Source organism: Notolepis coatsorum, assembly GCF_963971535.1.
Source record: "Notolepis coatsorum genome assembly, chromosome: 11".
In the NCBI taxonomy this organism is placed as follows: domain Eukaryota; kingdom Metazoa; phylum Chordata; class Actinopteri; order Aulopiformes; family Paralepididae; genus Notolepis; species Notolepis coatsorum.
Genome location: NC_140175.1, coordinates 98439637 through 98465676, shown reverse-complemented (window position 1 = coordinate 98465676; position 26040 = coordinate 98439637). Strand labels below are relative to the sequence as shown.

The window sequence follows — 26040 nt, the reverse complement described above, 5'->3', positions numbered from 1 at the left end:
ATTAGACTTGAATGTACTAGGTAGAAAACATTACAACTGTGCTGCATAGGCACTCACAGGAGTCTACAGATTTGTTTGCAACATCAGTAGTCTTTGCATGAAGGTACCAATGGTCCTGAATTGTTAACCCCTTAAGCCCCCATCTTATATATATATATATATTCATTTCACGTAATAAATAGATCAATTAATCCATATTAATTAATGTTGTGTTTCTTTTTCAAATGTAGCCATAGTAAAGACCCTAACCCTGTCAAAACAGCAGTCAACGTGTATATTTTCAGCACTACGTTTGTTTATGATTTTAAGTGTTATTAGCGAAATATGAGTTTATACATTTCTCTGCGCATTGCATCGGAAACGGGAGGAAATGACGCCGTCATGAAATCATTGTAGTCCTAAGAAAGAGGAGACCCAGGGCTTTCGATGGACGTCGCTCACACCAGCCTGTCAAAGCTGCTAAAATATTCTATGCAAAAGATGCTGATGTTATTTTTGTGATTATATCTCACGGGTCGAACAAACCTGAATGTTATTGCCATAAAATACAACGTATATGGTTTCTTTACCCTTCTGTGAACGTCTACAAAAAAACCATGTTGAAATCTGGTGAAAAATGGCAGAGATATGGACATTATACAAAAGTAACTGTACTTACAGTAGATTTCATTCACAGTCTTTGCTGCCCTGTAACAGGCACCTAGTGGTATTAAATCCAGATTTAACTCTGCCATTGGAAAGAGCCTAGAGGAGATTTGGCCCAACCCATAGATGTATGACTTGGCCATAATAAGGTCATTTATAGGCCCGATATTCTATATTCATATTTCAAATTGCATGTGTCCGGCTGGAAAGATTCAGTACTGTATCTACAAAGAAAAACTGTAAATCATCTGCCCTTTATTCACTTGCTTAGATTTTTAGTACACTTGATCTCAAGAAGGTGCAGAATGAGCTTTCACGTCTGGTCAATGGTGTTATTCACAGTCAAATAAAAGAAATGTATATTATCTGTTGCTTCATTACAATTTACTCAAGCATAGTAACGGAGAGATGGGGGTGCCCTCGTGGCACATACCATCAGGGGCGTAGCTGGTGGGGGGTAGCTTAGGATGATTCCAAGGGTCCAGCACTGGGGGGGCCCCCCAAATTTTTTTTTTTTACTAGACATCACTCAGGTGTATTATTGATGCTATGTTTGTTTCTGAAGTGTGTGTGTGTGTGTGTGTGAGATATATAGAGAGAGAGGGGGGGCTTTGGTAGACTATTGCATTGGTCCATTCATTGAAGATGAACGCAATGCGACATCCTTTACTAGGCTCACCCACCAACAGTGCAGGTGCTGAACTGCTGATCCGAATGTATAGGTAAAAACCATATTATGCGTTTTCATCAATAAAAAAATGGCAAATAAAAATTCCGCTTGCGCGCTCGTCTGCCGGCTCCATTTGCACTACAACTCAGACCTCATTGCACCGTACCCTAGGTTGTACCTCGTCCCATTTCTGCATTGTACTTTATATTGTATTATAACTCAGTTACAAATTTTTTTCTACCGCCGCCGACTGTCGATCATGAAATAAGACATTTAGACTTTTACACAGAGTAGCTCCTCTCTGTTGGGCGGTGCAAGGAGGAGGGGCTGCCCGGGGGGGCAAAGAGGCCAAGATGGCGTCTTGAATCTCACCTCAGACAGAGAGTCGCCTGTTCCGAATCCCGCCTCAGACGTGACATGGAAACGAATCCCCATTACATACTGTACACTGATCGAGTTGTGGAATACCCATGTAGAGGTGCTATGTTAATCTAGGGCCCCAAACTAGTCTTTGTATGGATTTGCCATTAATATACATCTCTATCACAAAAGCGACTGGATGCGGCTAGGTGGTGCAGTGGGCAAGGCACTCACCACCAATGCTGGAGACGCTGGGTTCGAGCCCAGCTCTCCACATTGTTTTCAGTTTGGCCGTTCATACTAATACAATTGGCAGTATTAGGGGGAGGGAAAACTGATGGGTGCGGATCGGACGTTGTGGACAGCGACTCCTACAGGTCGGTTGGTGTGCCTGCGCAGTAGAATCAGGACGCGATGGGGGCGGCGTCCCTCCACAGCGCAGACCCCTGACGCTGAAAGATCACGCCGTGCAGGTGAAAAGATGCGACGGCTGCTACCTCGAGTACCGGAGGGGACTCGTGTAATGTATGGCTTCGTCCACATTGCAGCCGGCTTGTGGGAGGCAAGAAACAGCGTTCGAGACAGGGGAGGGTAGAATTGGATGATACGAAATTGGGATGGGAGAAAAAGTGGATAAAAAATAATAAAAAAAAAGCGAGTGAAAATCTATTTATTGTGGTCCCTCGACTAGCAGCTTCCAATAATAAATGCAATAAATTTAGCATAGAATAAAATAAGATTACTAAAACAAGATTACTATACAGTTCGAAAAAGTGTGCAGTGCAATACAATAAATTTAGCATAGACACGCAAATTCGTGAAGCATTCCTTATTGTTACTGTATTTTATGAAATATTAGTATGAAATCATATTTACTGACTCTCCCATATTATTTGGCCTTATGCTACTTACTACCCTCTAGTGGCGAGCTGTGGTAACTGCAGAGTCTCTGCTCTGGCTTCAGTGTTGATTATCTATTCGACACTACCCTCTAGTGGCGACCTGTGGTAACTGCAGACTCTCTGCTCTGGCTTCAGAGATATCTATTCGACACTGCTTTTTTTTTTTTTTTTTTTTTTTTTTTTTTTTTTTTTTTTAGACCCCAGTGAATTATAAATGTAATCTTTACATAGACCGACTTGTTTCTGTTTAAAACTGTAGGACCAGTGAATTATAAATGTAATCTTTAGGTAGACTGACTTGTTTCTGTTTAAAACTGTAGGACCAGTGAATTATAAATGTAATCTTTAGGCAGACTGACTTGTGTTTCTGTTTAAAACTATTCTCCACTTGCACAAACGTGCGGGCGGCATATCCGGTTACTTCTACCATGTGTAGACTTGTTCCGGTCCCGTCACAATACATAGACTTTAGCAACTTTCCTCCCGTCAATTAAACAACTTTATCGTCACTTTTCTTATTACGTTTAAAAATTATATTTGTTTGCATTGTTAATCTGTTCACCATTAGTTTTTATCGTTAGTATTGTCAATGTGTTGACGTTTTACTGTGTGGACTGTGGAGTTGTGGACAGACAGAGGTACTGAAACTTTTGTATTATTATATTATAGAATGCAACAATCTATTTAATAAGCAAACGTGTGTTGTGCCGGTGGAGATACAGATACCGGTGGAGATACAGATACCGGTGGTGATATCGGTGGAGATACAGATACCGGTGGCGATATCGGTGGAGATACAGATACCGGTGGAAATATCGGTGGAGATACAGATTCCGGTGGCGATATCGGTGGACATACAGATACCGGTAGGGATATCGGTGGAGATATCGGTGGAGATACAGATACCGGTGGAGATATCGGTGGAGATACAGATACCGGTGGCGATATCGGTGGTGATATAGATACCGGTGGCGATATAGATACCGGTGGCGATATCGGTGGAGATATAGATATCGGTGGCGATATAGATACCGGTGGAGATACCGGTGGCGATATCGGTGGAGATATAGATACCAGTGGCGATATAGATATCGGTGGTGATATAGATACCGGTGGCGATATCGGTGGAGATATAGATATCGGTGGCGATATCGGTACCAGCGGCGGCTCTCGAACTGGTTCCAAGGATGATTCTGAAGCAGATTGTGGCTCCGGGTTGTAGACGTAGGGTTCTGGAAGGAGTCTGGGTTCTTCTGGTTGTAGACGTAGGGTTCTGGAAGGAGTCTGGGTTCTTCTGGTTTCTGGTTCTTCAGGTTGTAGACGTAGGGTTCTGGAAGGAGTCTGGGTTCTTCTGGTTGTAGTTCTGGTTCTTCAGGTTGTAGACGTAGGGTTCTGGAAAGAGTCTGGGTTCTTCTGGTTGTAGTTCAGGTAGAGCTGCCGCGATTACCGCGGTATCGCCGTTACATCACGGCCACCGCAAGAGTAGGCTGAATACCGCATCACCGCTGTTTTTTTATAATAATAATAAAGTACCCTCCTCTCGTTGGGCTTGCGGCTCTGCAGATATACCCTACTCCTCTATCAAGGTTCCAAGCGACGCTATTGAGTACCAGAAAAGTCACGTGAAACATTGCAGACCACTGATTGGTCAGAAGAGAGACGCGTCACACGTTGGAGCGTCATGCAGTGTGTTACCACCAATCGGCAAGCGCGTATTAGTTTTTTACGTCCTGAATGTCAGCCATTGATCAGAGCTCATCACAACACAGCTAATAACGTTAGCTTTAGCTCCCCGCCGGAGTGGACTACCATCGCTCCTCAGGAGTACTAAACGAGACAATGATTTTTGTTGTGAAGGGCCAGATTAAAACTGATAATCTACCTTTATTGTTTGATATACTTTGTATATTATTTATATATACACGGAATATCCCTTTACCTGCGTTCAAACCAGAGTAATATTCGCTCTCCTTATTGGACAGCGCCCTAGGCGCTAGCTCGCAAGCCCCCAACGTCAGGTTCAAAGACAAGTTCAGGCATGTCAGAACATGCCCGGAGACAGCGTATTGATACCAGACAAAGACTGCGGTTTGGGACTAGATAATCACTTAAGTATATATACAGCGCAAGGTGCGCACAGCAGTACGTTCAGTACCCTTACCCACCTTACCCCGAGCACCTGCTTGTCCATCTAAACAAGCCAACGTAGTTCATCGTGGTGAAGTGAGCAACTCGTGCGTTGAGAACATGTGCGAATAGAATAGTAAAGTGTCAGAGTTTAATGCAGTAACGTCAAGTTCGACCTAATCTAATGTGAAGTAAATAGTCGTTCATTTATTGTATATCGTGCGGCCACAGTTCGTTCGTGTGTAGCATTACCCAGCGGTGCGTCGTGTTTTAGCTAGTGTACCTTAGCCAGGGTGTGTGGCCTAAATACGTCGCCCACACCCGAGGAGGCCTAGTCAGAGAACCATTGGACATGTGCACAGGAGAACCAGCGTCGGCGATTGCAGAACCATTACTGGTTGGATTATATTGATTTGGAACGTGTTACCCGGAGAAGAGCCTCGTTGATTTCCACTATCGTTTGGGATTCAACCTCGTGAGGATTACCACTCGGGCTGGCTAGCTGTCATCAGTGCTATCGAGCATTTGGATTACAACTATTGCTTTGCTGCTGATCGTGGGATTTACAAGGACCGACTCCTGTACGTGGAGTCTCTTTATTCTTCATTGAATCAGACTGAGTATCCGAACATTCCTCTACCCTCCAGGCCTTACACCCCGGAGGGAACCCATTGTCTCCAGGCGGTACCAGCGTTGCCTTCTATAGTTGCTATTATACGACAGTTGGTGTCAACTTAGACCCATCGTAGGATTCCTGCTATTCTTAGTGACTCATGCTATTGACTGACTTTACGCATATTCTTCGCCATACAAGCGCGACCCTAATTCTCATTCTGTAACCTAATGTTGCATAATAATAAAATACCCTCAAATACTATTTCTTTGTCAATGCCGTGTTCTTGTGAGTGTTCACCATCTATATTTGATGTACTGTCTGGCCAGTAATTAAAGTACATAACTAGCAGTGGTTTAATCTATCACAATCTTTAATACAGTCAGGGTTTTGTAACCCCTCAGTTACAATTTTACTGTCTGCAACGAATGTTATAATAAAAGCCCTTCGTTCTATACACTTGTCTGATTGAAAACTTTATTAACAGACCGCAGAATGGGACAACTCAGCACGCTCTGAGCAAAGAAAGGAACTGAGATATGAATTGAGTATTGCTTGCCTTGCTATGGTCCGGTAAATACGCTGATGTTATTGAACGTGTAACTATATAACGTTAATGCCACAAAACGAATGCCTTTATTATAAAGTAGTAACTTTATAATAATAATAATAATAAGAAAGGGTCGGGGGGGGTAACCACCCCTGCCCGCGACACCGAGTGAACGGCGCACGAATCCGTGTTTCACTTTCAATAACGAATGTGTGCTTGCCGAATCCCAAACAATATTCATGCTGCAAAGTCATCCTCTAAAGATAGACATTTAGACTAGAGGCAGGCTATATGCTATAAAGAGTAGACTACTACTAAAAAAAAAAATGCATTCAAACTTTTTTTTAATTTGTGTGTGCGTGCGGTAATAACCGTGGCGGTAGGAAATATTTCGCAAATTTGTGCGGTAAGGAAAACATCAATACCGCGGCAGCTCTAAGTTCAGGTTCTTCAGGTTGTAGACGTAGGGTTCTGGAAGGAGTCTGGGTTCTTCTGGTTGTAGTTCTGGTTCTTCAGGTTGTAGACGTAGGGTTCTGGAAGGAGTCGGGGTTCTTCTGGTTGTAGTTCTGGTTCTTCAGGAGTCTCCTCCTCAACTGAAAGGAACAGCAGATTACAGATGAATGTGTGTTTGAGTCAAAAGGTAACGGAGGGACAAAGCAACATTTCATCTAACATTTTCATCAGAACGCCGTTCTTTAGTTGTTCTTGTTTCATTGAATCAGGATACATTAAGATGGGAGCCTCGTCGTTCCATTGTTACTGCACTGTGCAAACCTATCGCACAGAGCATCCACAACAGTCACATCAACAGAGAGGCAGGAGAATAAGGTCAAATCAACGCGAATAAAAACTGACCAATCAATGGACTAGTGAAAATTCACTAGAATGCAGGATTTGAAAAAAAAATAATTTTTCTTTTTTAAATCCTGCATTCTAGTGAACGTTCATAGTAACACTGCACTTCAGACAACCTACAGCTGGTGATGGTGTCTACTAGGTCTTCACGTGTTAAACAGCTGAGAGCAGTCACTGCTGTTTTTTGTAGTCTTCTTTTCATACACAGTACACGCATCTTACCAAGTGTTAGCACCTAGGGCTGCATTTTACATTTCGTTGACAATAAAGATCATTCATTCATTCATCTGTACTATTGATACATTTATGGCGTGATTATGAATCTCGGCCAATAATGTACCGGGCCGTCGGGCTTAAAGGAATCACACACACTCACATACCGTGATTTGTTATTATGGTGACATTTATTGTGACAGAGTTAGGGGGGGGGGCACCATCCCTGGAGGTCCTGAAGACCAGGTCGATGCGTGGAGTGGACGGAGCCCCTTCTCCATCTCCCTGCTCCAAACATCTATTTAATATATGTGTCAGATATTAAACTGATAACTCCTAGAACCCACCTCACCCCTGCCCACTTTGACAACCTAGGATGGCTTAGAGTAGACGACAGAGTACAGCAACTTGCAATGGGCCTGGTCTACAAGATACACTATACGACCAAGGTACCCATGTACATGTCAAAATACTTCCCAAAGGTCAGTGAATACCACGACCACAACACCAGAGGGAGCTCCACAAATCATGTTAAACCCAGATTCGGCTCAAACAAGGGACTAAACACGTTTAGCAATTATGCCACATCAATGTGGAACGCCCTACCCACAGCTGTAAAGGAATGTGAACACTACCCACTTTAAAAAAAACACTCAAAGAACACCTACGGGAGACTGCAATTCGAAACTGGCCCCTGTAAATGTCCTAACCCAACCCCCTCCAATGTACAGTAAATGACCAAGTATGGTTGTCAATATTCCAATGTACAGTTTTGCTTGTACAGTTATACAGTGTGTGTCCCCCACCCCACCTACCCAACCTCCTCCAATGTACAGTTTCTACGTCAAATGTACTCTCTTTTCTGGACTCTTTTTGTATCACAAACAGTACTGTATTTGCAAATCTGGTATGTCATAAATGTATAGATGTAGCAGTACTGTCTATCTGTATGTCGTGTGTGTCATATGATGAATTGGGGACCCTGATGTAAACAAGACGAAAGTCTTTCTCTGGTCTGCATCCCCTTAACAGCTGTACTGTATTGTACCCATTCTGGAATCTGTTAATACATTTTTCAATCAATCAATCAACAACAGATCGTCGTTGTTTTATTTTTAGCCAAACAACTGCAACGTTATTCGCGTTATTTACACGAATTCGCCATCGAAACACGAGACTTAACGAAAACTTGGATCCTTCGGTTGGAAATTGGATATTCCAGTGGAAACATTTATCATTTTACATTATGTTAGATGCGTTATGAAATCCACGTGTTTGTCAAAATAACAGATAGAATCAACAATTCACTTAAAGGAACACTCCAACATTTTGGGAGATTAGCTTATTTGCCATCTACCCTGGAGTTAGACAAGAAGATACAAACCTGTTTCTTCTCTGTGCATGCAGTAGGAGTAGGAAGACGCGCACCGTTAGCCTAGCTTAGCGTCAGTCACTGGAAGTAGGTTCCTCCATTAGCCTTGTTCCCAACGTCTTCCTACTCCTACTGCATGCACAGAGAAGAAAAAGGTATGTATCTTCTTGTGTAACTCCAGGGTAGATGGCAAATAAGCTAATTTCCCAAAATGTTGGAGTGTTCCTTTAAGGTTAAAACAAATCCCATAATGAACTCTGAACTGGTCCTCCGCGAAACGCTCGTTGTACAAGTATGAGGGAATTTTTATGGAATTTAACTTACCAACACGGTGTCTTCGTGTTATCTAGCTAACCAAAACGCTTCTTCTTCGGGTTGTTCATCGTAAAAGTTATGATATTCCATCATTCCAATGATTACAGCAAAGGGAAAGCAGCGTGCGACTTGAAAACACATGATGATGCCGCTGAACTGTGCCAGTGGGTTCGAGTCCAGGTGAAGTGACGAGAGGAGGCGCCACAATTAACTATGCAGATTGTAGTGAGCAGATGAACCAGTCAGAGGAGAGGAGGCAGTTGTTTATCTCACCCAGGAGTGTGCAGATGAACCAGTCAGAGGAGAGGAGGCAGTTTTTTATCTCACCGAGGAGAGGTGTAGTGCAGGGTGAGCCAGTCAGACAATAGAGTGAGAGGAGAGGTGTTAAGCTGTTGTTTATCTCACAAATCAAATCAAATCAAATTTATTTATAGGGCCCGACAACACACGTTAATGTCCCCATGGGCCGTACAGGTCTTCTTTAAACAAGTCAAGAAGACAACATAACAATAAGTCAAGAACAGAACAAGAACACCATAGGGTCCAAACATTTTTTAGATGAATGCAAATAAATGAAAGAATGCAAGCACTCCCAGACATACCCCACGCGAAGGTAAGGAAAAACTCACTAAAACCTAACAATAGGGAAAAAAAGCTCCACAGGCAATGTGGAGGAGAGAAACCTTAGAAGGGCCGTTCAAGGGGGGATCTCCCTTCTTAGATGTCGGTGATAGTAGTGTTGCAGACGGACAGTTGGTAAGCATGCACTCATGTGTGTGGTGAAACACAGATGAGTGCATGCAATAGCAACTGTACATTTTGAAAAATTAAAGATAGAGCTAATAGCGATAGCAACTGAACATTTTGAAAGATTAAAGATAGAGTTGATAGCGGATCTATTTGAGGCACAGGGGCGGCGCAAGAGGGTCACGTCCTCCCCGTCTTAGTCACGGGACATTCAACACTCCGGTCGTTGCTCAGGGACAGCCGGAGACAGGGGGAAGGGGGGTGGCGCAGAGAGGGTCGCGAACTCCCCGACATCATCGCGGGACATCCGGCACGCCGGTCACCACTACGAGACCTCCGAAGACAGGGGGGCACGCAGAGGGGGTCGCAATCTCCCGGCCTTCGTCACGGGACGTCCAACACTCCGGTCAACACTCCAGGACAGCAAGTCATAGGAAGACAGGGAGACGGGACAGGCGTTAGACAGCTCATGAGATTGTAGTAGGCGGACATAGCAATAGATACAAGTGGTAGGCATATATGTGAATGGAGTAGATATATGAAGTAAGCGTATTATGTGAATAGAATAGAAGTACTTAACCCAGCAATGAAACCGCGTTGACTGTTAATCTGTTAACAGTCTGTTAATCAGTTGACAGGACCACGGACAGACGGCGGTGAATAACTGATCCAATGCCTCGGAGGTGCATGTAGAGCAGTCACTACAAGCTTGGCCAAGACCCCGAGGCATCCATCACCTTGGTCAGCGCCAGGAGACGGGTACTCAGAGAGAAGGGGGAGGGAGGGGGGGGGGGGGGGAGAGGGGGGGGGGGGAAGAGTTAGAGAGTTCCCATGTTTGTGGTGCTGCAAAGGAGCAGACATGTAGTACCCTGTAGTGCCATGTAGTACCCCGTAGTGCCATGTAGTACCCTATAGTACCCCATAGTGCCATGTAGTACCCCGTAGTATCCTGTAGTACCCTCACCGAGGAGATACAAGTGGGAACGAGGTTAACCCTTTCACTGCCGCACTACCAAACGGTTAATGTTTGTACCACTAGGATACTCTACAGTGTTGGGGAAACTTTTACCAAACTACTAACGTTAGCTACTTCATAATGAAAAGTAGAACTCAAATCTATCTCAAATAATAATACAATAAAATAAATAAATGTGATTGATTGATTGATTGAAAACTTTATTAATAGAATGCATAATGGGTACAATACAGTACAGCTCAATACACACAATTGCTAAGGGGATGCAGACCAGAGAAAGACTTTCATCTTGTTTACATCAAGGTCCCCCATTTTCAATTCATCATAACATATATGACATACATGACATACAGATAGACAGTATACTGCTACATCTATACATTTATGACATACCAGATTTACAAATACAGTACTGTTTGTGATACAAAAAAAGTTTAAAAAAGAGAGTATATACATTTGACGAAGAAACTGTACATTGGATCAGGTGGGGTGGGGGGGGTTGGGTAGGTGGGGTGGGGGGGGGCTGTACATAGGAGGTGGTTGGGTGGGTGGGTGGGGTGGTGGTGGGGGGGGGTAACTGTACTTAGGAGGTGGTTGGGGGGGGGGGGGTGGTGGGTAGGCGGGGGGGGTAACTGTACATTGGATTATCGATGAAACCTTACTTGGTCCCAAGAAGAGGGTCTCGTGTATTATTGGGTTAGGACATTTACTGTACATTGGAGGGGGTTGGGTTAGGACATTTACAGGTACCAGTTTCGAATTGCAGTCTCCCGTAGGTGCTCATTGAGAGTGGTTTTAAAAGTGGGTAGTGATTCACATTCCTTTACAGCTGTGGGTAGCGCGTTCCACATTGATGTGGCATAATTGCAAAACGTGTTTAGTCCCTTGTTTGAGCTGAATCTGGGTTGAACATGATTTGTGGAGCTCCCTCTGGTGTTGTGGTCGTGGTATTCACTGACCTTTGGGAAGTATTTTGACATGTACATGGGTACCTTAGTCGTGTAGTGTATCTTGTAGACCAGGCCCATTGCAAGTTGCTGTACTCTGTCGTATACTCTAAGCCATCCTAGGTTGTCAAAGTGGGCAGGGGTGAAGTGGGTTCTAGCAGTAGTCTGACCAGTTTGTTTTGTGATGTTTGTAATTTTGTTTTTAGCGCCTTTGAGGTGCTTTGGTACCATGAGGTGCAAGCATAGTCGTAGTACCCTTGAATGAGTGCTCCTGCCAGAGTCTTCAGGGTATTCTTGTTTACCAGAGAGGAGATCCGGTACAAGAATCTAGTTCGTTGGTTGACTTTTTTTATTACATTGGATGCCATTTTGTCACAGAAAAGATTAGCCTCTAGGATGGAACCTAGGTATGTAATTTCATCTTTCCTTGTGACAATATTGTCACCCACTGTAACTGAGAAGCCATCGGCCTTGCTGAGTTTGTTATTTGATCCGAAGAGAATGGACTCAGTTTACCCAGGTGTAATTGTTGTGAAGGGCCAGATTAAAGCTGAGAATCTACGTTTATTGTTTTATATACCTTGTATATTATTTATATATATAAGTTATCTCCCTTTAAGCCTGCGTTTGAATCCTAGTAATATTCACTTTCCTCATTGGATAATGCCCTTGACGTTCTCGGCGCCAGACAACGCGCCCCTGAAGTCAGGTTCAAAGGCGAGTCTGGGCATGTTGGAACATGCCTGGTGCCGGCGCATTGATTCGAGACGAGAGCTGAGGCTTGGCACTAGAAAGCCACTTAAGTATATATATCGTGGAAGGCGCAGCAGCAGTAGTGTGATGTGTGATTCTAATGTAGTGTGAAGCAGTTCGTCTAAACAGAGTGTTGTGAACCTAACGTGCGAAGTGAATAGTAAAAGTGTCAGAGTTAATGCAGTAACGTCAAGTTCGACTTAGCTTAATGTGAAGTAAAGAGTCGTCATTTTAGTGTGAATCGTGTTACAGCAGTTCGTTCGTGTGCGGCATTACAGCAGTTCGTTCGTTTAGTAACTAGTGCAACCTTAGCAAGTGTGCGTGGACTTAGTAGTGTTGTTCCAGCACGGCGCGGGACCCTCCCCCCCCCCTCCCCCCTTCCCACCCACAACAACAAAGCCCCCCAGCCCCACACAGAGGAACAGATCACAAACTAACAATACTTCGAACCTGCCAACATCAATGAAATAACCAACGCCAATGGACTGAACATTTTTCACATTAACATTAACAGCTTAAAAAACAAATTGGATGAAATCAAACAATTATTCATAAATGGTAAGGCAAACATACTGTGCTTCTCAGAAACTAAGCTTGACGATTCTGTAAAAGATCCAGAGATAGAGATTGAGAACTACTCAATAATCAGGAATGATAGGAACAAACATGGAGGTGGTGTCTGTGTGTACATACACAAGGACACCAAATTCATCAACAGAAATGACCTGAATCATAAATCAATTGAAACTGTATGGGTGGAAATCCTATTCGAAAGGGCGAAATCCCTACTGGTTGGCACAGTCTACAGGCCGCCAGATCATAGTGGCTTTTATGATACACTGGATGGGTGTTTAGCTGGAGTTGAGGATGTAGACAAAATTCTTATTGGAGACTGGAACACGGATATGCAACGAAAAGATGCACCCGTCTTCAAGTCATTCAGTAGGTTTTGTGATCTGCACGGCCTCAGCCAGCTAATCACCCAACCCACACGTGTATGTGAATCAACTCAGACTACCATTGACCTCATTCTGACCTCCGACAAGTCCAAGATCTCCAATAAAGGGGTTATAGCATGCGGGTTAAGTGATCATTATATGATATTCTGTACCCGCAAAAAACTAAAACAAAAGGCTGGCTGCCACAAAACAGTCACATCTAGAGACCTCAAAACCTACTCTAGCGAGGCCTTCAACCTTGAACTGGAGAGTCTGGACTGGTCAGATGAACTCAATGGTACACTGGTTGAAGAAACATGGCTTGGTTTCAAAACCAAATTCTCAACAATACTAAACGACATGGCCCCCCTAAGAACCACCAGGGTAAAAAATCGCGCTGAGCCGTGGATGCACTCCGAAATACTGGCCGCTATGAAAACCAGAGACAAAAAATGCTCTGAGTTTCGTAAAAGTCAGTCAAAGCTTACTAAAAGCACGAGCAGTGAACTCCAAGCCCACGTGACTGAACTCAAACTAGAAAGAAACAGACTAAGAAACGACGTAAACTCCATGATCAAAACTGCAAAAAAGAATTTCATCAATGACAAAACTGAGGAAAACAAAAACAAACCACGTGAACTTTGGAAATTACTCAATAATCAACTAGGATGCAGTAAAAAACTTAAAACCAGATTCTCAAACATAAACATAAAAACGGACAACACGCTCATCACAGACAAGCTGGTTGTAGCCAATTACTTAAACATTTTCTTCACAAACATAGCCACAACACTGGTAAACAAACTACCCTCCCACTCAGGGCTTTATGGGGTAGAACACATAGTAGCTTACTACAAAAACCTAGGGGTCCGCAAGGACGACTTCAAGCTGGAAATGGTAACAACAGATGAGGTACTCAATAAACTGAGCGCCCTCCAACCTAACAAGGCCACTGGCCATGACAACATCCCCTCCAAATTCCTCAGAGACTCAGCAGCCGCCATCACCCCAATCATCACACACATAATAAACCTCTCCATAAAACAGGGACACGTCCCCAAGGACTTCAAAATTGCGAGGGTGACCCCTCTGCACAAAAAGGGCAGCAAATTAGACCCAGGCAACTACCGCCCTGTTTCTATTCTCACCTCCATCTCGAAAGTCATGGAAAAAATAGTCTACGAACAGGTCGAAAAGTACCTAGCGGAAAAAAATCTAATCTACGAATTCCAATCTGGCTTCAGAACATCCCACTCCACTGACACATGCCTTCTCTATTTGAATGACCACATCAAACAAGAGGTGGACGCAGGCAAATACTGCGGCATGGTCATGCTGGACCTACAAAAGGCCTTTGACACGGTCAATCACTCCATTCTGATTGACAAGCTAAAAGCAATTGGTTTTGATAGTCTATCAGTGAGCTGGATGCAATCCTACCTTGAGGGGAGGGAACAGATGGTGGAGTTATCTCCCTTTAAGCCTGCGTTTGAATCCTAGTAATATTCACTTTCCTCATTGGATAACGCCCTTGACGTTCTCGGCGCCAGACAACGCGCCCCTGAAGTCAGGTTCAAAGGCGAGTCTGGGCATGTTGGAACATGCCTGGTGCCGGCGCATTGATTCGAGACGAGAGCTGAGGCTTGGCACTAGAAAGCCACTTAAGTATATATATCGTGGAAGGCGCAGCAGCAGTAGTGTGATGTGTGATTCTAATGTAGTGTGAAGCAGTTCGTCTAAACAGAGTGTTGTGAACCTAACGTGCGAAGTGAATAGTAAAAGTGTCAGAGTTAATGCAGTAACGTCAAGTTCGACTTAGCTTAATGTGAAGTAAAGAGTCGTCATTTTAGTGTGAATCGTGTTACAGCAGTTCGTTCGTGTGCGGCATTACCCAGCAGTTCGTTCGTTTAGTAACTAGTGCAACCTTAGCAAGTGTGCGTGGACTTAGTAGTGTTGTTCCAGCACGGCGCGGGACCCGACCCCCCCCTCCCCCCTTCCCACCCACAACAACAAAGCCCCCCAGCCCCACACAGAGGAACAGATCACAAACGAACAATACTTCGAACCTGCCAACATCAATGAAATAACCAACGCCAATGGACTGAACATTTTTCACATTAACATTAACAGCTTAAAAAACTAATTGGATGAAATCAAACAATTATTCATAAATGGTAAGGCAAACATACTGTGCTTCTCAGAAACTAAGCTTGACGATTCTGTAAAAGATCCAGAGATAGAGATTGAGAACTACTCAATAATCAGGAATGATAGGAACAAACATGGAGGTGGTGTCTGTGTGTACATACACAAGGACACCAAATTCATCAACAGAAATTACCTGAATCATAAATCAATTGAAACTGTATGGGTGGAAATCCTATTCGAAAGGGCGAAATCCCTACTGGTTGGCACAGTCTACAGGCCGCCAGATCATAGTGGCTTTTATGATACACTGGATGGGTGTTTAGCTGGAGTTGAGGATGTAGACAAAATTCTTATTGGAGACTGGAACACGGATATGCAACGAAAAGATGCACCCGTCTTCAAGTCATTCAGTAGGTTTTGTGATCTGCACGGCCTCAGCCAGCTAATCACCCAACCCACACATGTATGTGAATCAACTCAGACTACCATTGACCTCATTCTGACCTCCGACAAGTCCAAGATCTCCAATAAAGGGGTTATAGCATGCAGGTTAAGTGATCATTATATGATATTCTGTACCCGCAAAAAACTAAAACAAAAGGCTGGCTGCCACAAAACAGTCACATCTAGAGACCTCAAAACCTACTCTAGCGAGGCCTTCAACCTTGAACTGGAGAGTCTGGACTGGTCAGATGAACTCAATGGTACACTGGTTGAAGAAACATGGCTTGGTTTCAAAAGCACGAGCAGTGAACTCCAAGCCCACGTGACTGAACTCAAACTAGAAAGAAACAGACTAAGAAACGACGTAAACTCCATGATCAAAACTGCAAAAAAGAATTTCATCAATGACAAAACTGAGGAAAACAAAAACAAACCACGTGAACTTTGGAAATTACTCAATAATCAACTAGGATGCAGTAAAAAACTTAAAACCAGATTCTCAAACATAAACATAAAAACGGACAACACGCTCATCACAGACAAGCTGGATGTAGCCAATTACTTAAACATTTTCTTCACAAACATAGCCACAACACTGGTAAACAAACTACCCTCCCACTCAGGGCTTTATGGGGTAGAACACATAGTAGCTTACTACAAAAACCTAGGGGTCCGCAAGGACGACTTCAAGCTGGAAATGGTAACAACAGATGAGGTACTCAATAAACTGAGCGCCCTCCAACCTAACAAGGCCACTGGCCATGACAACATCCCCTCCAAATTCCTCAGAGACTCAGCAGCCGCCATCACCCCAATCATCACACACATAATAAACCTCTCCATAAAACAGGGACACGTCCCCAAGGACTTCAAAATTGCGAGGGTGACCCCTCTGCACAAAAAGGGCAGCAAATTAGACCCAGGCAACTACCGCCCTGTTTCTATTCTCACCTCCATCTCGAAAGTCATGGAAAAAATAGTCTACGAACAGGTCGAAAAGTACCTAGCGGAAAAAAATCTAATCTACGAATTCCAATCTGGCTTCAGAACATCCCACTCCACTGACACATGCCTTCTCTATTTGAATGACCACATCAAACAAGAGGTGGACGCAGGCAAATACTGCGGCATGGTCATGCTGGACCTACAAAAGGCCTTTGACACGGTCAATCACTCCATTCTGATTGACAAGCTAAAAGCAATTGGTTTTGATAGTCTATCAGTGAGCTGGATGCAATCCTACCTTGAGGGGAGGGAACAGATGGTGGAGGTAAACGGTACCCTATCCCCCCCCCTCACAGTGAGCTGTGGTGTTCCACAAGGAAGCATACTAGGACTGCTACTGTTCCTAATTTATGCAAATGACATGTCGTCAGCTTGTGACTGCAACTTGTTCCTGTTTGCGGACGACTCAGCCCTGCTGGTCTCTGACAAGAACAAGTTACAGGTTGAAAAAACCCTCAGCTCGGAACTAGGCAGAATCTGCATATGGCTCGCTGATAACAAACTATCATTACACATGGGCAAAACAGAGTCCATTCTCTTCGGTTCAAATAACAAACTCAGCAAGACCGACGGCTTCTCGGTTACAGTGGGTGACAATATTGTCACAAGGAAAGATGAAATTACCTACCTGGGTTCCATCCTAGAGGCTAATCTCTCCTGTGACAAAATGGCATCCAATGTAATAAAAAAAGTCAACCAACGAACTCGATTCTTGTACCGGATCTCCTCTCTGGTAAACAAGAATACCCTGAAGACTCTGGCAGGAGCACTCATTCAGGGGTACTACGACTATGCTTGCACCTCATGGTACCAAAGCACCTCAAAGGCGCTAAAAACAAAATTACAAACATCTCAAAACAAACTGGTCAGACTACTGCTTGACCTTACTCCTAGAACCCACCTCACCCCTGCCCACTTTGACAACCTAGGATGGCTTAGAGTAGACGACAGAGTACAGCAACTTGCAATGGGCCTGGTCTACAAGATACACTACACGACCAAGGTACCCATGTACATGTCAAAATACTTCCCAAAGGTCAGTGAATACCACGATCACAACACCAGAGGGAGCTCCACAAATCATGTTAAACCCAGATTCGGCTCAAATAAGGGACTAAACACGTTTCGCAATTATGCCACATCAATGTGGAACGCCCTACCCAAAACTGTAAAGGAATGTGGATCACTACCCACTTTCAAAACCTCTCTCAAGGGACACCTACGGGAGACTGCAATTCAACACTGGCCCCTGTAAATATCCTAACCCAACCCCCTCCAATGTACAGTCATTTACCTAGTATGGTTTTGTCAATAGTCCAATGTACAATTTTGTTTGTTTGTACAGTGTCTCCCCCCCCCCCTCAATGTACAGTTTTGCTTGTTTATACAGTGTGCCCCCCCCCCCCCCAACCACCTCCAATGTAGATTACCCAGTATGGTTGTCAATATCCCAGTGTACCCAACCCCCCCCCACCCAACCTCCTCCAATGTACAGTTTCTACGTCAAATGTATATACTCCCTTTTCCTGACTCCTTCTGTATCACAAACAGTACTGTATTTGCAAATCTGGTATGTCATAAATGTATAGATGTAGCAGTACTGACTATCTGTATGTCATGTATGTCATATATGTCCTGATGAATTGAAAATGGGGGACCCTGATGTAAACAAGACGAAAGTCTTTCTCTGGTCTGCATCCCCTTAACAATTGTGTGTATTGAGCTGTACTGTATTGTACCCATTCTGCAATCTGTTAATAAAGTTTTCAATCAATCAATTCAATCAGTGCCAGTACACGAGGAGGGCCTAGGCTTGGACCTACTGGACATGTGCATATTGGAACCTACGGCGGCGATTTCAGAACCAGTATTGGTTGGATTATAGTGATTGTGGAACGTACTACCGTGGAGAAGAGCCTCGTTAATACCCACTGTCGTTTGGATTTAACCACCTTGAAGATCTTACCTCGGGCTAGCTTCGAGGACCGAAGCTGGCTGGCTATCGTCATTGCTATCGGGCAATTGGATTACAGCTATTGCTTTGCTGCTGAGCATTTGGATTACAAGGACTGGATTCCGTACGAGAACCCCCTTTCTTCAATTGAACAGACTGAGTATCCGAACATTCTTTTTTCCTCCAGAGCTTACATCTCTGGGAGGACACCCCCTGTCTCCAGCGGTACCATCGTTTGCCCCCCTATATTGCCATCCTACGCCAGGCGGCGTTTAGTCTAGTATCCCATCGTAGGAATTATTCATTCCAACTGACTTTGCTACTGACTGACTTTATTCATATTCTTCGCCATACAAGCGCGACCTTAATTCCCATTCTGTACAATTGCTGCATAATAATAAATATTCTAAATGAATTCTAAATTACGTATTATTCTGAGTGTCTGCCATATTATAACTGTACTTTCTGGCAAGTAATAATAATAATAATTAGCAGTGGTTTAATCTATCACAATCTTTAATACAGTCAGGGTTTTGTAACCCCTCAGTTACAGTAATGATAGTTTGTTGTCAGCGAGCCAGGTGCAGATTTTGCCTAGTTCCGAGCTGAGGGTCTTTTCAACCTGTAACTTGTTCTTGTCAGAGACCAGCACTGAGTCGTCCGCGAACAGGAACAAGTTGCAGTCACAAGCTGATGACATGTCATTTGCATAAATTAGGAACAGTAGCGGTCCTAGTATGCTTCCTTGTGGAACACCACAGCTCACTGTGAGGGGGGGGGGGGGGGGGAATAGGGCACCATTTACCTCCACCATCTGTTCTCTCTCCTCCAGGTAGGATTGCATCCAGTGCAATACAATAAATTTAGCATAGAATAAAATAAGATGACTAAAATAAAGATTACTATATACAGTTCGAAAAAGTGTGCAGTACAATACAATACATTTAGCATATAATAAAATAAGATGACTAAAATAAAGATTACTATATACAGTTCGAAAAAGTGTGCATTGCAGAACAGGATGTAGATATTTTACTATGAAATTTAATAACAAAATGGCTATGTACAGTTCCAAAGAAAAACTCATTCTGACCAGTATTCTTGACCAGGAATGTGGGAGAATAGTAATATGTGTAATAACAATATGTACATTGAAAATATTTTTTTAAATAAACAAGGCAGATGGCATAACTTCAGTTTGGAAATATTTATTTAGTAAGTAGATGTGTAATACATGGCACAATCAATCAATTTGCATGCATGTTGAGAAAAATACATGGGGCATTTAAGCATCTGGAGTGGAATTCATGATTATGTACAAAAACGTCCAAGGCCACCCAGCTAGGGGCTCACATGTCCTCAGGCCGAGCCTCCTTCATCACCCAGCTAGGGGCTCACGTGTCCTCAGGCCGAGCCTCCTTCATCACCCAGCTAGGGGCTCACGTGTCCTCAGGCCGAGCCTCCTTCATCACCCAGCTAGGGGCTCACGTGTCCTCAGGCCGAGCCTCCTTCATCACCCAGCTAGGGGCTCACGTGTCCTCAGGCCGAGCCTCCTTCATCACCCAGCTAGGGGCTCACATGTCCTCAGGCCGAGCCTCCTTCATCACCCAGCTAGGGGCTCTCGTGTCCTCAGGCCGAGCCTCCTTCATCACCCAGCTAGGGGCTCACGTGTCCTCAGGCCGAGCCTCCTTCATCACCCAGCTAGGGGCTCACGTGTCCTCAGGCCGAGCCTCCTTCATCACCCAGCTAGGGGCTCACGTGTCCTCAGGCCGAGCCTCCTTCATCATTGCCCGCCACTCATCGTCACTCCTCCCACCAACAAGAGCGCAGTAGGCCAGTTAAAAGACACGTAGGACAGTCCTTCCCCCGTGCATCCAGGACATGGAGAAGACATGTTACATTAAAAAAGATACATAAGACAAGAGCGAGGTCACAACAGAGAGCGATGGGTGTGTGGATGTTTCAGATGCTAGAAGACGTACCGGTAGATGTTTTGCTCATATCGGTCAGAAACAGAATAGCGTTCATAAAGTTACCCTTGTGTTTTGCATGGTTTTACATTTCAGCGTTGTTGCAATGTTGCAACCAACCACTGATACCATGTTTTATATTGTATAGGGCAGGGGTCAGCAACCTTTACGATCAAAAGAGCCACTTTTCCCCCGTCCCACAAAATAAAATGATCAGGGAGCCGCACAACCTATTTACCCTTAAAATGAAGATAACAGTGTATAATGTTTTATATATCCCCAAGCATACCCCACATTTACCATAAAACGCCTGACAATTGCATACCCAAAGTCATTTGCGATTTATTATACTTTATACTTATAGCACACAGTTTGTTGCATTAATGGGATTATAAAGCAACAAAAAGAAATATTTTGACTTTTTAATTGCTGTTTTTACCTGTTATAACAAAGGAAAACCTCAAACTCTTATGAAGAGGAGAAAAAATACTGGCTGTGTAGACCTATTTTTTAATAAAACACAGAAGAGGAGACAAAACACTGGTGTCTGTAGACAGACTTTGAAATAAAACCCTGAACTATTCAGGTATATTTTACATTTACATTTAGTCATTTAGCTGACGCTTTTATCCAAAGCGACTTACAAGTTCTGTACGACAAGACAGCAAGAAGGGTACAACTCTATCAGCTGAGTAACAATGTTTATCAAAGTGTTGCGTGTTACAGTGTAGGTTAGTTAGTAGTAGGTTAGGACAAGTGCATGACAGTAAGGTTAGTCACGGTTAGATTTTTTTTTTTTTTTTTTATCATTTCAGATAATGGTTGAAGAAGTGAGTCTTTAGTCGACGGCGAAAGATTGGACGTGTTTCGCTGTCCTAACGGGTGGGTAGTTCATTCCACCATTGTGGGGCAAGGACTGAGAATAGGCGGCTTCTCTTTGATGACCCTCCGGTAGCTTGGATAGGAGTAGGTCTGAGGCGGCCAGAAGATGCAGAGCGTAGGGGTCTTGAGGGTGTGTAGTTAGAGACCATTGACCAGAGGTAGGCGGGAGTTTGAGTCCTTCCCTTATTTGTGGAACATTTATCAAATAGAAAGTAGTCCACTTTGAAAAAAGAATACCATGTGTAGACCTACTTTGAAATAAAACACAGAAAAGGAGAAAAAACATTGGCATCTGTAGACCTACTTTGAAATAAAACCCTGAACTATGCAGCTCTATTAGAGTCCTTCCCTTATTTGTGGAAAATCTATAAAATAAAAAGTACATTTTTCGTTGTTCGCAAATTTCGCACCACATATCAGGCATACAGGTAAGCCTTTTGTTGACTAAATATCTTAGTTGATGAAATATTTTTTCATTTCAGTGTCACAGTATGACATCGATCTAAAAAAAAAAAAAAAAAAAAAAAATTAAATTATTATTTTTTTTGGCCAGGGAGCCGCAGCTGATTGGCTAAAGAGCCGCATGCGGCCTCGAGGCCGCAGGTTGCCGACCCCTGGGGGGCAGGGAACAAAATTAACACCCGCCGAGCGCCAATGGCGTCTATATTTCGTCTTTGGCTGGTAAATTACGGAGGCTACTTAGCCACTCTGGCGTGTAAAAAAATTGGGAGCCAACTTTCTGAATTTTCATAAAAGAAATAGCTTCTCTTGTCATTCTACATGATCTAATCCTTTCTGCAACTATGTATGTATTTATTTATGCATGTATGTATTAGGGCTGACCTCGACTAGTCGACTAATCGATCGAAAGGAGCCGTAGTCGAGTGCCAATCTCTCAGTCGAATGCAAAAAAAGAAGGAATTAATTAAATAGATGTACGCTCTACGCTGTTGAAGCCTCGTAGTGTCTGGGCTGTAGCACTCAGATAAAAGCAGACACTCGTCCCCGTTCCACCTACGCCATCGACGCAATCCTTCAGTCGAATGCAAAAAAAATAAGGAATTAATTAAATATATGTATTATATATATGTATGTATTGTATGTATGTATGTATGTATTGAAGGTGTCTAGAGTTATTTCACCCTCTAGGAGTAACACGGTTGGTGTAATGTCATAACACTGAGACTGGCATGGAGCAGCATATCATTGTTATACCGTGGTAGACTGGCTGTGGCCCCCACTGTGTCAGGGACCAGTTCATTTGAACCAGTGGCTGTGTGGTTACTGCTGTATAGAACATGCTAAACTAATTACCTTGTTGAGCAAGTTTCTCAGGCATCAAACCATGTGCAGGTCGGATTCCAAGAATGGACATGGAAACTGAAATGCAATGCAAAAAAATCCCTCTCACGAGTTGCCTATACCACACTCTCACACACACACATTTTAGTATGAAATACTCGAGAAGAAAATATTCAGTTCAATCATTTATTAAAATAATACACCGTATTCAGCAATGCATTTCACTGTCATATATTAACTCTTCAAATTAAATAACAATTCATGTATCCATATTTCCATTGCATCAAAGATGAAAATATATATATATATTAAATAAAACATTGTGTAACATTGTGTCCCATGTTGAACCTCTTGAATAGGCGTCTACAGCTACTATGTAGCTGTATCCAAATTGATGCATCATCTTCAATATCAATCCATAGGTATTTGTTGCTCTGATCATCACACTGATAATGAATGATCACTAATAGCATCTAGTTGCTGTGCAGTTCAGTTCATTCACATTGCATTTCATAAATGGGGCATTCTACCGAATTAGTTCAAAGTGCAGTCCCACAACAAGAAAAACTATTTAACAAAACAATTAAGTATTCAGACATAGATATTTACTAAGAATATGTTATGATCTATTTAAACCCACGGCATTAAATTATATTGTGATGAGCTAAATATATACAAAATCATCATTTATAGGGTACTTTCTATTGGGAAGTAGCTGTCCCAAACCCTGACATGTAAATTTCAATGTATGTAAATAACACTTAAAACATTTTTTAGATTTAGTTCAATAGTGTAATTTCAAAGATCTTCATGATAAAGTTTAAACAGAAGTTGAACGAGGGGCGGCTAGGTGGTGTAGTGGGCAAGGCACTCGCCACCAGTGTGGAGACGCTAGGATTCGCGTGTTCGAATCCAGCTCTCCACATTGTTTTCAGTTTAGCTGGTCGTCCGCAGTAATACACATTGGCCGTATTACGGGGAGGGAAACTGAAGGGTGGGGATCGAACGTTGTGAACAAGCGACTCCTACAAGTCGGTTGGTGCGCCTGCGCAGTAGAATCAGGAAGTGTCGGGGGCAGCGTGAGCCTCCCACGCGTTACTCCTCGACACTGAGAGATCGAGCTGCGCAGGTGAAAAGATGCGACTGCTGTTACCTCAAGTACCGGAGGGGACTTGTGCTATGTATGACTTAGTCCACATTGCAGCCGGCTTGTGGGAGGCAAGAAACAGCGTTCGTGACAGGGGAGGGTTGAATTGGATGATACGAAATTGGGATGGGAGAAAATATAGAAAAATGGGAGAAAAAGTGGATCAAAAAACAAACAAAAAACAGAAGTTGAACGATTTAGACTTATTGTGGGTTTAATTTTTTAATTAAAAAACTATACTAAAAAAACATTGTCCCTAGTTTTCATGTCACTACCGAAACACAGGAGTTTTAGTCCATTGGCTGAGCCTGGTTTTTAGCCACACCCCTGCATTTTTGACCAGGCATTGACACTGCCTCCCTGTCCCTCATGGCTGCATGGTAAGTAGCTAAGTCGCGTTATTTCTAAACCTAGCCGCATTTCTGGCAAGACGCTCTCTGATTGGCCGACGCCTGTTTCTACACTGGTTAAGCTTAGGCACTCTTTCGAAGTTGGTTAAGGTTAGAGTTTGTCTTAGAGCGTGACGGCAAGTTCTTTCGACGGTTAAGCTTAGGCACTCTTTCGAAGTTGGTTAAGGTTAGAGTTTGTCTTAGAGCATGGCGATAGAACGCCAGGCTGTTCGACGCGGAAATGGGCAAAGACACAGCTCGTCACGCGATTGGGCGTCAGTGGCCAATCAGAGAGCGTCAGTTAGTGCCAATCAGAGAGCGTCTGCCAGAAATGCAGCTAGGTTTAGAAATAACGCAGCTAAGTCACATACTTTTGAAATAAATGTGTTCCAAAGTCTGAAAAGCGGTGTGTAACTTTAAGCTAGCTAGAATTGTCACTACCTAAACATATGGTAAAGTTTCGTAGTGATCATTTCGGTAGCACGGGGCTTGTGCCCCGGATTCGAGTCTGTATACCGAGTGATACAGTGTCCTTTCAGTTCGTCGCCCTCCGTCTCTCCAGTCCAGGCTATGCAACATCCGAACTGCAAGTCTGTTGTTCCCACGCTGCTGTCACCCTCCTCACGCCCCAATACTGGGCCCCGCAGCAGCGTTACTCCTCACAGTTGGTTCCACACCTCTCTCCTTTCTGCGGAGGAAGACAACAGGGGCTGGCCCGGTCGGTGCGTCATGGCGGAACCTTTCCGCTCCCAGCAGCAGCAGCAGCAGTACCGTGACCGTCGGCTGTGGATTCCCCCTTCTTCTGAACGCCTTTCACCTCCCCTGAAGAAGGACAGCTTTTTATTAACTTCTCATCGCTTTCACGCCATTTTCACCGTGAGGTTCAGCGCTCCTGCAGTTCCAGATAAGGGACCCACTGGTTCTTGCAGCGACTCTCTTCACAGTAGCTGCTCACGTCTTGCAGCACCTGGCATGTCAGAGCTTGACACTGTGTGTTCTGCAAAATAATAAATACAAAGATAACACTGTTAGGCATATGTCTCACTCACAATGGAAGAAGAATAAGCTGCACAAACCAATGCAAACTATACAAAAAAGATGCACGCTTGGAGTGGAATGTAGTAGTAGTAGTAGTTTATTCAGTCATCATCTCACACAATACAATATACACAATCATTTAACAATATTTGATTTTACAGTGACTGAAAAGGTACAGACTGAAGCATAATGCTTATATATGCCTGTCCTATATTCTTAAAAAAAAATTAAGACTCAAACAGTATTCTAAAAGAAAATAGCAATAAAAACAGTATTATTCTCTGCTAGAAAGTCTGCTACTTACAGTGACAAGGATGCAGTGCAGGTCTTTGGGCTCGTTGTTGCCGTTGTTGATGTCCGCGGCGCTGCAGGGCTCGTCCAGGACCTGTGCCAGGCGCCTGATGTCCGCGGCGCTGCAGGGCTCGTCCAGGACCTGTGCCAGGCGCCTGATGCCGGAGACGCGCAGGATGTTGACGTTGTTGTCGCAGCAGAAAGCCTGGATGAGGGTGAAGTGGATCTGCAGTGCGATGTCGTCCTCGTCCTCCTCGTCTGTAGCCAGCAAGCACAGAACCACACTGTCCGGGTCGCTGCAGAGGGGAAAGAGAGAGGGGGGGGGGGGGGAGAACGCAATAAATAACATATTCGTTTCCTTGTTGTGGAGCGTTGCAACTTCAATCAGTATCCTATGTTTTTTTTTTTATCTACTTTTTTTCTCCCATTTTTCTATTTTCTCCCATCCCAATTTCGTCTCGTCCAATTTCAACCCTCCCCTGTCTCG

General features: G+C 43.7%; 2 protein-coding genes across 2 annotated transcripts in view; both read right to left on the bottom strand.

Moving 5' to 3' along the window:
• Positions 1-8762, bottom strand: part of LOC311237210 (cytoplasmic dynein 1 heavy chain 1) — a gene marked incomplete at its 3' end in the record, with an annotated part of 34377 nt that extends 25615 nt beyond the window's left edge. Inside the window, exons 1-2 of the mRNA XM_084325019.1 lie at positions 8632-8762; positions 6293-6460 (exon numbers count right to left, since the gene is read on the bottom strand). The remainder of the gene's footprint in view (positions 1-6292; positions 6461-8631) is intronic.
• A 15346-nt stretch (positions 8763-24108) lies between these two features.
• The window catches only part of LOC311236593 (growth arrest and DNA damage-inducible protein GADD45 beta-like), a gene marked incomplete at its 5' end in the record, with an annotated part of 2642 nt that continues 710 nt past the window's right edge, over positions 24109-26040 (bottom strand). The window contains 2 exons of the mRNA XM_084324282.1: positions 24109-25221; positions 25567-25849. Of these exons, the coding sequence (XP_084180408.1) occupies positions 25108-25221; positions 25567-25849 (397 nt within the window). The 3' untranslated portion in view covers positions 24109-25107. The remainder of the gene's footprint in view (positions 25222-25566; positions 25850-26040) is intronic.